This window comes from Moschus berezovskii, chromosome 7, assembly GCF_049115385.1.
Source record: "Moschus berezovskii isolate FMDL1 chromosome 7, NW_MosBer_1.0, whole genome shotgun sequence".
Classification (NCBI taxonomy): Eukaryota; Metazoa; Chordata; class Mammalia; order Artiodactyla; family Moschidae; genus Moschus; species Moschus berezovskii.
In genome coordinates this window covers 84,196,936-84,212,511 of record NC_142466.1, presented here as the reverse complement: position 1 = coordinate 84,212,511, position 15,576 = coordinate 84,196,936, and the positions used below count along the sequence as shown (strand labels likewise).

The 15,576-nt window shown below is 43.3% G+C and overlaps 1 protein-coding gene across 2 annotated transcripts in view; it reads left to right on the top strand.

The window, feature by feature from the left end:
• The first annotated feature begins 744 nt into the window (after nt 1-744).
• The window catches only part of FRMD3 (FERM domain containing 3), a 334,605-nt gene continuing 319,773 nt past the window's right edge, over nt 745-15,576 (top strand). For both annotated transcript variants that reach the window (XM_055427347.2, XM_055427346.2), the window contains exon 1: nt 745-1,062. In XM_055427347.2, the coding sequence (XP_055283322.2) occupies nt 916-1,062 (147 nt within the window). In that variant the 5' untranslated portion in view covers nt 745-915. The remainder of the gene's footprint in view (nt 1,063-15,576) is intronic.

Sequence of the window (15,576 nt, the reverse complement as noted above, 5' to 3'; positions counted from 1 at the left end):
GGGTCTCCTGCATTGCAGGCAGATTTCTTTATCAGCTGTGCCACCAGGGAAGCCCAAAGTGCTGCTACCAAAGATCTTAGTGAGGTGTTGGGAGACATACAGGAGAAACTGATTAAGGAAGGTTCTGAGTTTCTTAGAGGAGACTGACTCTCAGTTCATATTAAACAAAGACTTACAAAAATCCTCACGAGTACCAGCGACTGTGACTACTAGCCTTATTGCTGTTGTAGCCGGGCAAGGGCCTCATGCTACTCTCGGGGTTCGTGAGGTCCAATAATCCTCTCCCGCGGTGGAATCCTCCCTGCCGGTGTAGGTCAGGATCGCCCTCCACGCCCCCTTGCCCGCCGCCAAGTCGCTGGGCCAAGCAGAGCAGGACGCTGTCGGGCGCGTGGGGGAGCCGGGGCAGGGACGAGCTCGCTCAGGAGCCAGAGCGATCGCGGCCGGAGAGGGAGGAGGCTGCCGGGCCCAGCCTGACGCAGAGGCGGCGGCGGCAGCGGAGCAGGCCACTGCCGGGGCGTCCCGGCCACCAGCGCCAGCCCGCTCTCCGCCTTCTCCTGCCGCGGCTCCTCACGCGTGGGAGTGAGTGCTTCGCGCGCCCGCCGGGGGTCACGGTCTCGGGGCATCTTCGGCCAGCGAGCCCGAGCGGAGGGAGGTGCAGGAGCGCTCGCAAGGGGCGGAGGCGGGGAAAGGAGCGGGCGAGGCGGAGGCGAGGGGAGAGGAGGGAGGGGACCGTGGAGAGGGAGGGACCCGCCCGCCGCGCCCTGGCCGCTCGGCATGTGTGGCTGCAGGCGCCGGTTGTCGCTGCTGTCCGGGGGCTGAGCCGCGCCCGGGTGTCCAGGGCAGTGTGTGTGTGTCCGCGCGGGCGAGCGCCGCGCCGGCCCCGAGCCTCCCGCTCGCTTCCCCGGGCCGCGGTGCATGTTCGCCTCCTGCCACTGTGTGCCGAGAGGGAGGAGGACCATGAAAATGATCCACTTTCGGAGCTCCAGCATCAAATCGCTCAACCAGGAGATGAAATGCACCATCCGGCTTCTGGACGACTCGGAGATCTCCTGCCACATCCAGGTGCCGGGGCGAGGGAGCGGACTACGCGCCGGGCATGGGACTGGGGGCCTCTACGGGTGGGCGTGCGCGCGGAGGCAAGGAACCCCCTCGGGGGCCTACTAGAAAGCCAGATTTCTCTTCCTCCGCTCTGAGTCTGGGAGCCCTACTGGGGCTGCTGGGGATGGTGGGGGTGCTGTCCCCCGCGTTATCAATTCCTGGGGCCCCTTCCTCTGGCTTAGACACTGGGCTCACGTCTCGCTGCGCCTAGGGTAGTGGACACAGGGCAGCTGCCTCCTGGGGGACTCTAACCCCTCTGTTTCCTAACCTGTCGGGAAATATGAGTTCTGAGAACCCAGAGGGGTACCTGCATGTTGCCCAGTCTTCCTTCTTCCACGTGGAGAAGGCATGCATCAGCATGGATCCACTCATTCTTTCTCTGGCGCCTGGGCTCCAAAGGTGCCTTCAGTCCCAGGGACCTCCCTGCCTCCCCTCTACCGGTGGCCCTCTTAGCGTGGGGCAGCGGCGAAGTTTCCTGGGAGTGAGAGAGGCCAGGCAGCCCCGTGCTCCAAGCCTTAAGGGATGGGGCACGCTGCTCGGACTGGAGCTACCTCGAAAGGAATCCTTTGAAATTTGAGTGTTTCAGGGAAAGGAAAAGGGCTGTGAGGCCAGCAGGGAGGAATGCTGCAGGACCTGGGTCCCGGGAGAAATCGCCCTTTGGGGTATTGGTGACATGTGATCGCGACCAAGTTGGAGAAGGCCAGAGTTGTGTAGGCGAAGGCAGCTTTGATGGCAACTCCATCCTCCAGTACTTAAGTGCCTCTGGTCTTGCAGGAGGTCTGTGAGATGCAATGGTGTGTGTGTGTGTGAGCGCACTCTCAGTGTTTGTATGTAGGCAGGTGTGTGCCCTGTCCCAAGATTCAGGGCACACAACCTGGAAAGGTCATGTTAGGGTTAAGCACTATTAGCTTTTGACTTTTAAGTATCTTTATTTATCTCTGAAATTTCCTCTTCTCACCTATTCAAGTCTTGAAGGTCTAAGACTGAGTGAGCTGTTTTTAAGACACTGGGCACCCATTCTGTTGAGAGATGAATGGGAGCAGCGTCTCCCAGTGGCGAGAATCTTTCTCTGGGCTGTGTTAACTAAGAATGAATGAATGAATGGTACCCCCACCCCCACCCCCAACTTTTTCTTTTCTTTTTGTGGGCACTTGCCACACGGGGACAGTGACTCCTAACTTGTAAGATGACAACTGGGTAAGTTTCACAACAGGTATGTAGTGCTCCATGATCTCCCATTAAAGTGGGCTCCCACTGACTTTTCTGGAGAATCTTGGATTTCATTTTGAACTAAGCACTGCTGTTAAACTTAATAATAAAAGGATTAACGGGATAGGCAGTTTTTCTGCTGCCACAGGGTTGCATGGAAACATTTGGCATGTACTGTCTTGTATTTTAGAGAAAGGAGTTTGCACATTTTATCTTAAGTCCTAAAGTGGGTGTACAGGAACTTTAACCCGTATTGAATATGTTGGTAATAAAGGGGTCAGCCACAGAGAGTGGGGCTGTTGACTTTTCCAGAGCTGTCTCCGCCTTCTATCTACCCTGTCCTGTCCCACTTGGAGTTGACACCACTGTTTTTTTTTTTTTTTTTTCTGTTTGTGGGAGGGAATCTTCCTTAGAATGGATAAATAGTCCCCAGAGGACATATATGTGCTGTCTCGTGATCTGGCAAACAGTAGATTATAGCCAATCTAATAACAGTTTAGAACATTAGAGTTTGTACTGCCCAACTGATGCCAAAGAGGTTAAAATGTTATGTTCCAAAATGTTGATTTTGGCATTGCTTGAGAAAATCAAATGTTTTATTTGGAAGCACATCTGCCCCCAAATGGTGATTATCATTTAATCAATTAAAATGAATCAAAAGATGATTGTAGTGATTTTGGACATTATACCTGCCTAGAGTATTTCAAACCTGGCAATTGATATTACACTTCTGAACATAAGGTCACATAAACCTTTCCATTTGTTTAGGACAAAGACAGAATGATTTTTTTTTTTTTCAAAAAGAACCTTTGAAGTCACTAGTATATGCCCTGGGGAATCCATCTGTCTTTTGTTTCTTGCTTGCCTTTTTCCTCTGGTCTAGAGAATCACAAAGTTAAGAGAGAGTATAGTGTGTTACACAAATTTTCCCTCTATAACTCATGCAAGGTGTGAGTTATGTTTTTTTTTTTTTTTCAAAACAACAGCTTTTAAACATCCTTTTCCAAAGGATATGATTTGTGTGGTTACTGACAAAGAAAATTTTCAGCGTAATGGCTCAGTGTCAGCAGCCTGATGGCCACTTGCTCTGTCTCTTTATAGGATCTAGGATGCTGTTCCATTGTGTCATTTGCATGTGACTGTTTAGGTGGAGTGAAAGAAGAATTCCAACTGGATAGGGAGCAAAAGGAGAGTCTAGGGCACTAGACAGGGGCCTGGGGAAGGAAAGGAGTTGCTGAATGTTCCCTATTGTTGTTGTTGTTCAATTGCAAAGTCATGTCCAACCCTTTGCAACCCCATGGACTGCAGCACGCCAAGCTTCCCTGTCCTTTGCTATCTCCCGGAGTTTGCTCAAACTCATGTCCATTGACTTGGTGATGCCTTCCAACCATCTCATCCCCTGTCACCCCCTTCTCCTCCTGCCCTCAATCTTTCCCAGCATCAGGGTCTTTTCCAGTGAGTTGGTTCTACTGGTCTTTTCCAGCGGAGCCAACCCTGCAAGTCTGGAGACTGTGGAAGGACATGGCTTACTTCTCACTTCTTTCATTCCATTGTGCTCTTTCAAGTAGAGTAGAGTTCTAGTCGTCTTCCCCATTCCATCCACGTTTTCAGATGCTGGCAGGGTGTTCACCACTCCTTCTAATGAGCTTGCCATTTTTAATACTGATTTTTATTGTGTAAGTTGTAGACTTTTCATATTATTTATTCTTTATCAAGTCCTGGTAAACATGATTGTTATTATTGGAATTGGCTAGAAAATTATAAACATTTGTATTTGAATAGAAACTCTGTCACTGTGTGTAGCACCTGCTAGGTGCTTAATAATTATTTATAGATGTAGATTGCATAATTTCTGCCTGGGCTGTTAAATTCATGAGGGTAGGAACTCTTGTTGTGGTTGTTGTTCTTCAAGGAGTCCTCAGTACCTAGAGCCGAACCTGACATATCGTTGTGGTCGATAAACACTTGCTGAATGAATGAATGCCCAGTATTTAATGTAGCTCATTACCTGTCATCATGAGGATAGCATGACAGCATTGGGTTGAGAATAAGGAGATACATAGTTTAGTTATGTTACCAACCAGTGTGCCATGTAGTAAGTCATTTGACATTTGGAGTCAGTGTTCCTTCTTTTGTAAAATAAGGGATTTGGGTTAGAATGGATGTCTCCAGTTTATAAAGTCTATAGTTTATCTGTTCAGTTCAGTTCAGTTCAGTTCAGTCGCTCAGTCGTGTCCGACTCTTTGCGACCCCATGAATCACAGCACACCAGACCTCCCTGTCCATCACCAACTCCCGGAGTTCACTCAAACTCATGTCCATTGATTCGGTGATGCCATCCAGCCATCTCATTCTCTGTCGTCCCCGTTTCCTCCCACCCCCAATCCCTCCCAGCATCAGACTCTTTTCCAGTGAGTCAACTCATCGCATGAGTTTATCTGTTACCTAGACCAATTACCTTTGAGTAAAACATTGCTATTGAAAGATAGATTTTATACATATTATCTCATGTGATTTTCATTCCTGTCCTGGGTTATCTCCATTTTATTGTGTTATTGAATATTTTCTCAATTTTATGGGTATAGAAAATGAGGTGCAGAGAGATTAGGCAACTTGAGTCACCTGGCAAGTAAGTAGATTGAAGCCATGTCATTTGACTTAGAATCCAGAGCCCTGTCTTCTCTGAAGCAGTCTCCTGAGACTTGAGAATTAGGATGTTTAGGCTGCAAGTAAAAGAGCAGCTGAGTTAAAGTGGCTTGAGTAATAAGGACACTTATCATCTTCTCTAATGAGAAGTCCAGAGGTAGGGCAGCTTCAGAGTTGTTCAGCAGCTCTGCATGGACCAGGTGCTTCCCATCTTTCTACTCTGCCTCCTCAGCGCGTCTTCTTTGTCACTTGGAGTTCTCATTATAAGGTGGTTGCGAATGCCCTTCAGGTACTAACACATCCACCATGTAAGAGGTGGGATTTCCTCTTGCATTTCTTTTTATCATAGAGGAACACCATTCCTGGAGGCTCCCATCAGTCTTCCCATTAGATCCCATTGCCCAGGATTGAATCCTCTACCCACGACTTAGCTGTAAAAGAGTCTAGAAATGTGAATATTTGGTATCTGTACTCCTCACTCTCTATAATGAGAGGTGGGCTTTGACTTCATGGAAGCAATGGAGGGGCGTGTGTGTGTGTGTGTGTTAAGGGGCGGGGACCTGCTAGTGGCTAAGCAAGCAGTAGTGTCTTTCAGAATAGGTCAAATTGAGTAATAATTATTGTTACAAAAAACTGTCAGTAACGCTTAATAAGATGTTAGCTGAGACCTGGCTTATTTTAGGCAATCTTTCTATGATCAAATTCTGCAACAAGAATAATTATTGGATAATCCTTTGTAGCTTGTGTTGTTAAATATCAGTTCAGCCCTTACTGAGCCCATGGGTTCTGTGCAGCTACACACTGTCTCGTGTAGAGCAAGCACCTCTGCTCTTGCTTAAGTGGCAGTATGGCCAAGTGGTTGAGAGCTTGTGGTCCAGAATACTACTTGCCTGGGTTTGAACCCTGGCTCTAACCATTGACTAGTCAGGTGACTTTGGACAAGTCACTTTACCAGTTTGGTTTCAGTTTCCTCATCTGTAAAGTGGGGGTAATAATGGTACAACCTCGTGGTCTTGTTGTAACAATCAAATATGCAATATATAGTGCTAGTGCTAAGTTGCTTTCAGTTGTGTCCGACTCTTTGTGACCTCAGGAACTGATGTCCACCAGCCTCCTCTGTCCATGGGATTCTCCAGGCAAGAATGCTGGAGTGGGTTGCCATTTCCATCTCCAGGGGATCTTCCCAACCAGGGATCCAACATGCTTCTCTTATGTCTCCTGCATTGGCAGGCAGATTCTTTACCGCTAGTGCCACCTGGGAAGCCCATGCAATATATACCAAGTACTTACTACCTTAGAATGGACTGGTTGGATCTCCTTGCGGTACAAGGGACTCTCAAGAGTCTTCTCCAGCACCACAGTTCAAAAGCATCAATTCTTCGGCGATCAGCTTTCTTCACAGTCCAACTCTCACATCCATACATGACCACGGGAAAAACCAGTCCATTCTAAGGGAGATCGATCCTGGGTGTTCATTGGAAGGACTGATGCTAAAGCTGAAACTGCAATACTTTGGCCACCTCATGCAAAGAGTTGACTCACTGAAAAAGACTCTGATGCTGGGAAAGGTTGGGGACGGAAGGAGAAGAGGACGACCGAGAATGAGATGGCTGGATGGCATCACCGACTCTGTGGACATGAGTTTGAGTGAACTCCGGGAGTTGGTGATGGACAGGGAGGCCTGGCGTGCTGTGATTCATGGGGTCGCGGAGAGTCGGACACGACTGAGCAACTGAACTGAACTGAACTGAACTGAACTGAACTTACTACCTGGCCCATAGTAAGAATTGAAAATATACTGACTGTTGTCTTACAGTGACGATATATTGGATTTAATCCTAAATAGTGTGAAGGCTCTGGCTTGGAATCTAATGTCTTTAAGCCCAAACTCCATCACTTTCTGACTGTGTAATACCTCAAGTGAATTACTGGGCCTCCTGTTTTTAATCTGTGAACTAGGCATAATAATTCCTCAGTTGCCTATCTCCACTGGGTTGTTGAGATGAAATCTATAAAAGTGTGTTGTAAATGCTAAAAAATCACCCAAATGCAGAACACTGTTCTAATTAATTTAGTTTAAAAAGAGAAAGTTGTTTACCTCATCCTAAGTTTCTTGTCTGTTTTAACAGGAATTGGTGGTCACATGCAAACATACATATGTGCTCAATATCAGGCCCCATGATGAGCCTGCAGGTGAAATCTACACTAGGTTCAGGTAACAGCCACGCATGTTCTGCTAATAAGGACAACTCAACTCTTTTCTCTATCAGACTCATCTGGAGTGCCATTCAGAGTACAGTGAATATCAGACACTAAAGGAATAGGAAAGAGAGGCAATTTGTTAAATACCATGGTCTAGCTCTGATGTGTTTAGGCCCAGATTACATGGGCCAGCTCTTTGTGTTAAGTATATTCTGACAGAAAAGTAATGTTATTTCAATACTCTGCTAAGATCTTATCTCTTGATGTCCTCAGAGCAAAGGCAAAGTGTATTGACCATGGGGAGGATGCAATACTGTTAGCTCCACATCACTGGACAATATATCAGCTGGGTGCTTTTAACTGACAAATTCCAATTCAAACTGGCTTTAACATTAAAGATATTTACTGGATCAGCACTTCCCTGGTGGCTCAAATGGTAAAGAAACTGCCTGCAATGCAGACCTGGCTTTGATCTCTGGGTTGGGAACATCCCCTGGATACAGGAATGGCAACCCACCCCAGCATTCTTGCCTGGAGAATCCCATCAACAGAGGAGTTTGGCAGACTGCAGTCCATGGGGTCACAAGGAGTAAGACACAACTGAGTGACTAACACACACAGGATCACATATCCAGAAATTTTGAGTTAAGTGGGGACCTAACTCAAGAACTATCCTGCCTTTTTGTGAGGCTTTATCCTCAGATTATAGTGAAATGGTTATAGTAGTTCTAGTTCTCACATTTTCATGGGACACCCTCCAGAGGAACTGAAAAACCACTTCCAACTCAGCATTCCCAGCAAAGTCCTGTAGTCATTTCGATCAGACCTCCTGGGTCACCTGCCACCCTGAACAGTGAGTGAAATCAATCAAAATGAGTGTGCTGATTAGCTTAAGGTGCCTTCGGACTCAGAGTGGAATCAGCGTCCTTCCTGGTGGTGGTCTGCATGGGGAACAGAGGTCAGTGCCTCGAAATCAGGGTTCTCTTCCAAAGGAGAAAGAGAGGGAGGGGAAGATGGCTGCTAGGAAGTTTACCGTACTAGACGTTTTGTCTAGGTGAGTGATTCTCACAGTGCATTCTGGGGACCCCCAGGAGTCCCTGAGATCCTTTCAGGGGGTCCCTGAGGTTCAAACTATTTACAAAATAATACTAAGATGTTGTCTGCCTCTTTTAGGTTAAGGAGTTTTACTGAGATATAATTTCAGTTCAGCTCAGTCGTGTCCGACTCTTTGTGACCCCATGAATCACAGCACGCCAGGCCTCCCTGTCCATCACCAACTCCCGGAGTTCACTCAAACTCATGTCCATTGAGTCGGTGATGCCATCCAGCCATCTCATTCTCTGTCGTCCCCTTTTCCTCCTGCCTTCAATCCCTCCCAGCATCAGAGTCTTTTCCAGTGAGTCAACTTGTCGCATGAGGTGGCCAAAGTATTGGAGTTTCAGCTTCATCATCAGTCCTTCCAATGAACACCCAGGATTAATCTCCTTTAGAATGGACTGGTTGGATCTCCTTGCAGTCCAAGGGACTCTCAAGAGTCTTCTCCAACACCACAGTTCAAAAGCATCAATTCTTCGGCGATCAGCTTTCTTCACAGTCCAACTCTCACATCCATTCATGACCACGGGAAAAACCATAGCCTTGACTAGACAGACCTTTGTTGGCAAAGTAATGTCTCTGCTTTTTAATGTGCTATCTAGGTTGGTCATAACTTACATACGATAAAATTCATCCATTTCAAGTGTATAACTTTAAAATAGTCACAGAATTGTGCAACCATCACCACAATCAGACAATCCCCCAAAGAAACCCTATGTCCTTTAGTAGTCATACTCCCTTTACCCACTAAACTTCCCAGCCCTAGGTAACCGCTGATCTACTTTTTGTCTCTATAGATTTGTCTGTTGTGGCCGTTTGATGAAAATGAAGTCATATAATGATCTTTTGTGCCTGACTCTTTCACTTGCATAATTGCTAGGCTCATCCACATTGTAGCATGTATCAGTATTTCTTTCCCTTTAATTGGTGAATAATATTCTATTGTATGGATAGATCACAGTTTACCATCAGTTGATGAAAATTTGGGTTGTTTCTACTTTTTGTCTATTTTGAAGAATGTTGCAGTGAATATTCCAGTAAAATTTGCCATTTCCCTTGGGTATATACCTGGGAGTGAAATTACTGGGCCATATAGTAACTGTTTAATCTTTTGAATTGAATTGTTTGCCAGACGATTCTCCCAAGCAACTGCACTATTTTACATTTCCACCAGCAATGTATAAGGGTTTCAGTTTCTCCACATCCTTGCCAACACTTGTTATTATCTATTTGATTATAAACTGTCGTAGTGGCTGTGAAGTAATAGCTTATTGTGGTTTTGATTTGCATTTCCTTGATGCTAATGATGTTGACCATCATTTCATGTGCTTATTGGCTGTTTATCTTCTTTGGAGAACTGTCTATTTGGATCCTTTGGCTATTTTTAAATTGGATTGTTGTTATATTTTTGAGTTCTAATAATTCTTTACATATTCTGGATACAGACTCCTTATTTAATAAATGATTTACAGCCATTTTTTCTCGTTCTGTGGGTTTTTTTAGTCTGATGGTGTCAAAATTTTAAAAATTTTGATGAAATCCAATTTATCTGTTTTTTTTTTTTTCTTTTGTTCCTTGTGATTTTTGTGTCATAGCTAAGTAACTGTTGCCTAGGGTCATGGGATTTATACCTGTGTCTTCTTTAAACAGTTTTATAGTTTTAGCTATTATATTTGGGTCTTTGATTCATTATTTTACTGATACATGATTTGGATATCACAAATGTCACCATTTTAAAGTATAAAACTCAGTAGCTTTAGTATATTCACAATATATACTATATATACAGCTATCACTGCTAATTCCAGAACATTTTCATCATCCCCCAAAATAAAACTCTTCCTATTAATAGTCACTCCCCATTTGATCCATTTTGAGTTAATTTTTATGTATGATGTGAGATAGAGGTCCAACTTGATTTTCGTGCATATGGATATCCAGTTGTCCCAGCACCATTTGTTGAAAAAACTATTTTCCTGTTTGTCACTCTTGTTGAGATGTTGATTGCTTTTCCACTCTCATTCTCTCGTAAGTGTACAATGGAGTTTTCCAGAGGCTGGATAATATGTGACATAACAACACATTAACTACAGAAGCAGATGGGAGAATCCAGCTATCTTCTATTGAGCCAGACACTGAAGATGCTAAAAATGTAAAAAGTGCTACTGTTCTCAATTAATTGGCTTTATTTTGTAAAACAAAGTTATTTTTCATAAAAGAATGCTATTTATGTTAATGTGCAATGGGTTTGTTATTTTTTAAATGAATCAATTATTGATTCATTTAAAAAATTATCATCAGCGAATATTGAGATATACCCCCCAAGTAAAAGTTCTATAGATCCTCAATAGTGTAAAGGAATTTTGAGGCCAATAAGCTCAAGAATTGCTGGTTTTGGTGATTGTCAATGTACTGAACTTCCTGAAAAAAATTTTAATAGTCCTAAGTAAAACAAAGAACTACTCCCGTGCATCTTGGGTCTCTAGGATTGCAAATTATAAGTACTTGAAATGATGTCAGTTAAGTAAAAAATCCTAGCATGTGCATAAAAAATGTGTATATGTATATTTGAAATTCTTAATATTAACCGTATACCTGTGTGTGTGCACGCACCTGTGTGTGTGTACATTGCAGTGTTAAGAGTAGAAGATCAAGGGCAGGCTCTTCTGTCATAAGCATTCCCAATTGCAGTTGCTCTTCAGCTGAATCTCATTTTTTTTCAACTCTAATAATTTGGAGTCTTACTTTGAGACCCCTCTTTTGATTATGGAATATGTACAGCGACAATGCATTGTGTTTAACATATAAACTGCTTGAATCAAGTCCCACAGTCACTGAATTCTTAAGTTGTTACTTCTTTTACTCACTAGGCAGTTTGGGAACTCTTGAAAACATGGCAGGAATGGAAATACCAGAATTTATTGCACAGAGAATCTGAGATGCACATGCGTGAGTGATAGGCAGTCAGTAGCTAGCATGGTCCTCTCTCTGTTTCCACTTTGTGTGGGAAAGGATGCAAGTTGCTCCTCCTATGAAATAGCAGAGAGCCAAATGTGAAGTCTGTAGATGAGGGGAAAATGGGATTATGATCAGGAGCCCTCAGGGCAGGTTTTGCAGCTGAGATCTGAACTTAATTCAGGCTAAAAGGAGTTGGCATTCAGCTCCTGGGAGGGATGTGTAAATGCTTCGCAGTTTTGGATATTCACGTGGATCTTCTGTGCCATTGTTAAAATGCATATTTCTGATTCATGTGGTCCTGAGGAGGGCCCTGAAATTATGCATTTCCAGCAGGCTTCTAGATGCCGTGTTCTGTGAACCACATTTGGAATAGTAAGGCTTTAATGGAAATTATCTATTTCATAGTAAAATTCTTCCTTGAGTGTGGAGCTTTTTGACCCTTAGCTCTCTGGTAATACCTCACCTGGCACATTTCCCTTGGTAGAGGTTCAGTGAATGTTTGAGTGAGTGAGTCAGTGAATGAGTGAATAAAGAAATCCATCCGGGTGTGTCTATCCCGGTAAACTGAAGTACTGATTTCTAGACATTGATGCTGGAGAGGAAACGATTCCTTTTGACTCTCATCCCCAGGCAAATCAAGAGACTGTTTTTCAAACAGTATTTCCTATGATGGCCAGTCTGATGAAGTGTCGAATGTCTGTGAGAGTGTTAATGGGGGCTCAGGGTTAATAAGAGAATTCTTGTCCCTTTGGGCCACGTTTCCCACTCTTGCCTTCCTGTATCCTGGACTCTTGGTGGCATTGTGAAGGAGCTCTGGCAACTCCTTGGCACAAACAAATCATTGTATATAAAGCCAGCCATGCCTGGAAGATCCCAGAGGCATAGGAGGCTGGGCTGTTCTCACTGGCAGAAGTGACCTCGGGGGACTGTGACCCCCGAGGACAGTGAAAAAATGCCTTCGAGGTGTAATATAAGCTCTCGAGCTTTTTGTTTGGTGACTCTGCCTGAAAGTGCAGGAGGGAAGTGAGAGGATCACTCTGGAAGAAAATGAAGCTCATTCTGAAGGGAAAGAGCATTTGTATAGATCCAAGCCATCATGCTTTTCAAAAGTGGATTAGTAAAGGTTTTTTGAAATAACTTCAATCTTAGTCAATAAGCATTTAAAAATATCTTCTATATGCCAAGCACAGAGCTAGGAACTGGAGATAAAAAGAAAATAAAATCAGACGTCAAGAGGCTCACAGTCATTTGGAAGAAGAGAGACAAGATAATGATTCAAGGACAACATGACAGACATAGGGATAGGTGTATGGGTGGAGGACCAAGAGGAGGCATTTGTATCAGACTGGGGCATCAATCAGTATCTCTGGTATAGATGACTCTTGATTAATAATTAAAGGACAAGGGAAAATCAATTCTTTGAAGAAGGGAAAAGGCATGCAAAATACGGTGAGCTTGTGCTTGATATAAAACTTTGGGCTTGATCAGCGTGACTGGATGTAGAAATGAGGGGAGGGGGGATCTTGGATTAGTCCCAGGTGGTTGGTTTCAGGGACAGGGGTCATGGTGTCACCAATACAGTACAGGCCACAAGTTTTGGGGACTCACTGGAAAATAAAAACCTGGGGCGTCTTGTTAAAAATTATTAAGAATTTCAAGATCACAGCAGGAGACCATTAAACAAAGCATGGGTCCTTCTTAGTATGGATCCCACACCCATGAAGCTAATTCTGAGAAGACAGAATAAAGGAGAAGCAGATTAGGGGAGGAGTTTGGGCATGTAGACTTCATAGTGCCTGTAGGGTATCTGGGTAGAGAATTCTCGGTAGCCAGGCAAAAATACCAGAGTGGGTTGCGGTCCCAAAGGGAATGGCAACCTATCCTGGTATTCTTGCCTGGGGAATTCTGTGGGTAGAGGAGCCTGGTGAGCCCCAGTCTGTGGGGTTGCAAAGAGTTGGACATGACTGAGCAACAAACACACACATGCACAGTTGGAAATAAGGGATGAAAATCAGCAGAGATGTCTGACCTGGAGACACAGATAAGAGAATCTTTAGTATTCACTCTAGTAGTTGTAGAGGTCATGTGGTATGAAAGGAACTATTACATGGGTCTTACTTTTTTGTCTGCCTTTCTGTTTGGGGCATCCTTGTAGATCAAACCAATGGAGTTTGAGCTTTGGAATTGTTTCCAAGAGTGCTTGATCATTTTCCCTTTGTTTGGCAGTTCCCACCTGAATGAGAAGTTCTCCATTTTATTTTGCAAATAGGGCAGCTGCCTCAGAGTTCTCAGTGGAAAAACACTTTCCTTCTCTTAATTTTCATTTCTAGCTTGGACTAACAAATGACAAAAAGTCCTCCCCAAGCTATAAGACTCTGAGTTACAAAACACAGGACTTTCACTCTAGGGAAGTTAACCTTTGAGACAGTGTCATGAACATTAGATAATACATTTTTAAATCCTATCAAAAGGATACAAACTTGAAGTAAATATGTCATGGAGCAACTTTGTAAGTTATGCTGCAATAATTTATCTTTTCTTTACTATTTATGTGTCTCAGATATATCCAATGGCAAATTTTGTTTCCTGTTTAGTTTCTAGGAGATTATTGTGAATGTTGATTAAAATAAATTCAAGGTCTGTAAGATCCCTCAAAGAAATAATTTAATATTGGTAACATGATTTGGATCTTAGATGTGCAGTAGAGCTTTGTCTGAATAGATCTGTTATTATGCTAAGGTTTTAAATATGATTATTCTGTTGCAGGGGAAGCAATTAGCATATTAACAGATTACTATTTGGTCTATTACCTCTCATTTCAGAAGTGTAATTTGCATCTTAGAGGCACTAGGCCTTAAAGGTGAATGTTAGTGTGGAAAGGATTGACTGAATCAGAATTTTCACATGCACCTGTGAAAATTTGAATACAGTATCGGTTACAAATGGATTGATAATAAAATTAAGCAACCTTAAAAAAATCTGTGACTAATTAGCTTTTTTAATAGAAGAGAGGACAAAAACCTAATCAATAAATTGGCTAATATTTCTTCCTTGATGTTATTAACTGATGCTATTTTTGAGGGCTGGTTTTTACATGTATGCCTGCCCATTGTTCTGAAAATAATGCTAGTCTTTGCGATCTTTATCATATGTAGGTATCATCTACAGTGTTATGATGTTGGGAATTATTGGTTCTTTATTTAGCAACATCTTTCTCTCTGCTCATATGCCTCTTGATTTTCTTGAGTTGTGTGCTCATAATGTGAATTAGTTAGTTGATTAAATTGAGATCCAGAGGAGTGATTTGCCTGACTTTGCCTATTTAGCAAAATTAGGATGAGATATGGTGTCTTGGATTATACACTAAATACTACCGTTATTGGGTTTTCGAATCTTTTTTGGTAGTCTAAGGGATATAATTCTTTTCCACTGACAACTGTTAATAACACAGGGAGAAAACCTCACAATGATCACATTTCTGGGTAAAGAAAGTAAATTCATTTCTTAGAAGTGTCATCAAAGGACCACAGTTTTAGTTCTTCTCTACTTTTCTGTAGTCAATATGTGGCTCGATGTAGCTCAATATTCCTCCAAATGAAAATTACCATCAGTTGTTCAGGCATTTTTGAATATTTTGGCATCTAACACAGCCGAATGTGGTCCACTGGAGAAGGGAATGGCAAACCACTTCAGTATACTTGCCTTGAGAACCCCATGAACAGTATCAAAGGGCAAAATGATAGGATACTGAATGAGGAATTCCCCAGGTCGGTAGGTGCCCAGTGTGCTACTGGAGATCAGTGGAGAAATGACTATAGAAGGATTGAAGGGATGGAGCAAAAGCAAAACCAATACCCAGTCATGAGTTTGAGTGAACTCCGGGAGTTGGTGATGGACAGGCAGGCCTGGCGTTCTGTGATTCATGGGGTCGCGGAGAGTCGGACACGACTGAGCGACTGAACTGAACTGAACATTCCTACACAATTAAAAGATGTCTTCCTTTTCCCTTTACAAGTTTGGCATGGAACAGACATTGCTTGTATTTTGAACTTTCAAAAAATTACAAAGGGAAAGAAAAGAGGAAGGATGATGTAATAGAATTTTCTGTCTATCCTATAGTAAATTTACCTTGTAGTCTTTGGATTGACTGGAAGTCAGTTCTTAGTAATCCTAGGCCATGGTATTTAGAAAACTTCTAGAAAAATATGAAAATAAAGTTTTTTTGTTTAGGTACCAGCTATGTCCTTGTCAGGCTCTGTTTGTTCTGAAGGCTTAGGAAGAAGTGTAATAAAATCTCTGGAGTCAGAGGAGGAAAAAGCACTGTATACCACCTGGAGCCGAGTCAAGGATAACTTCACCTCGTGTGTT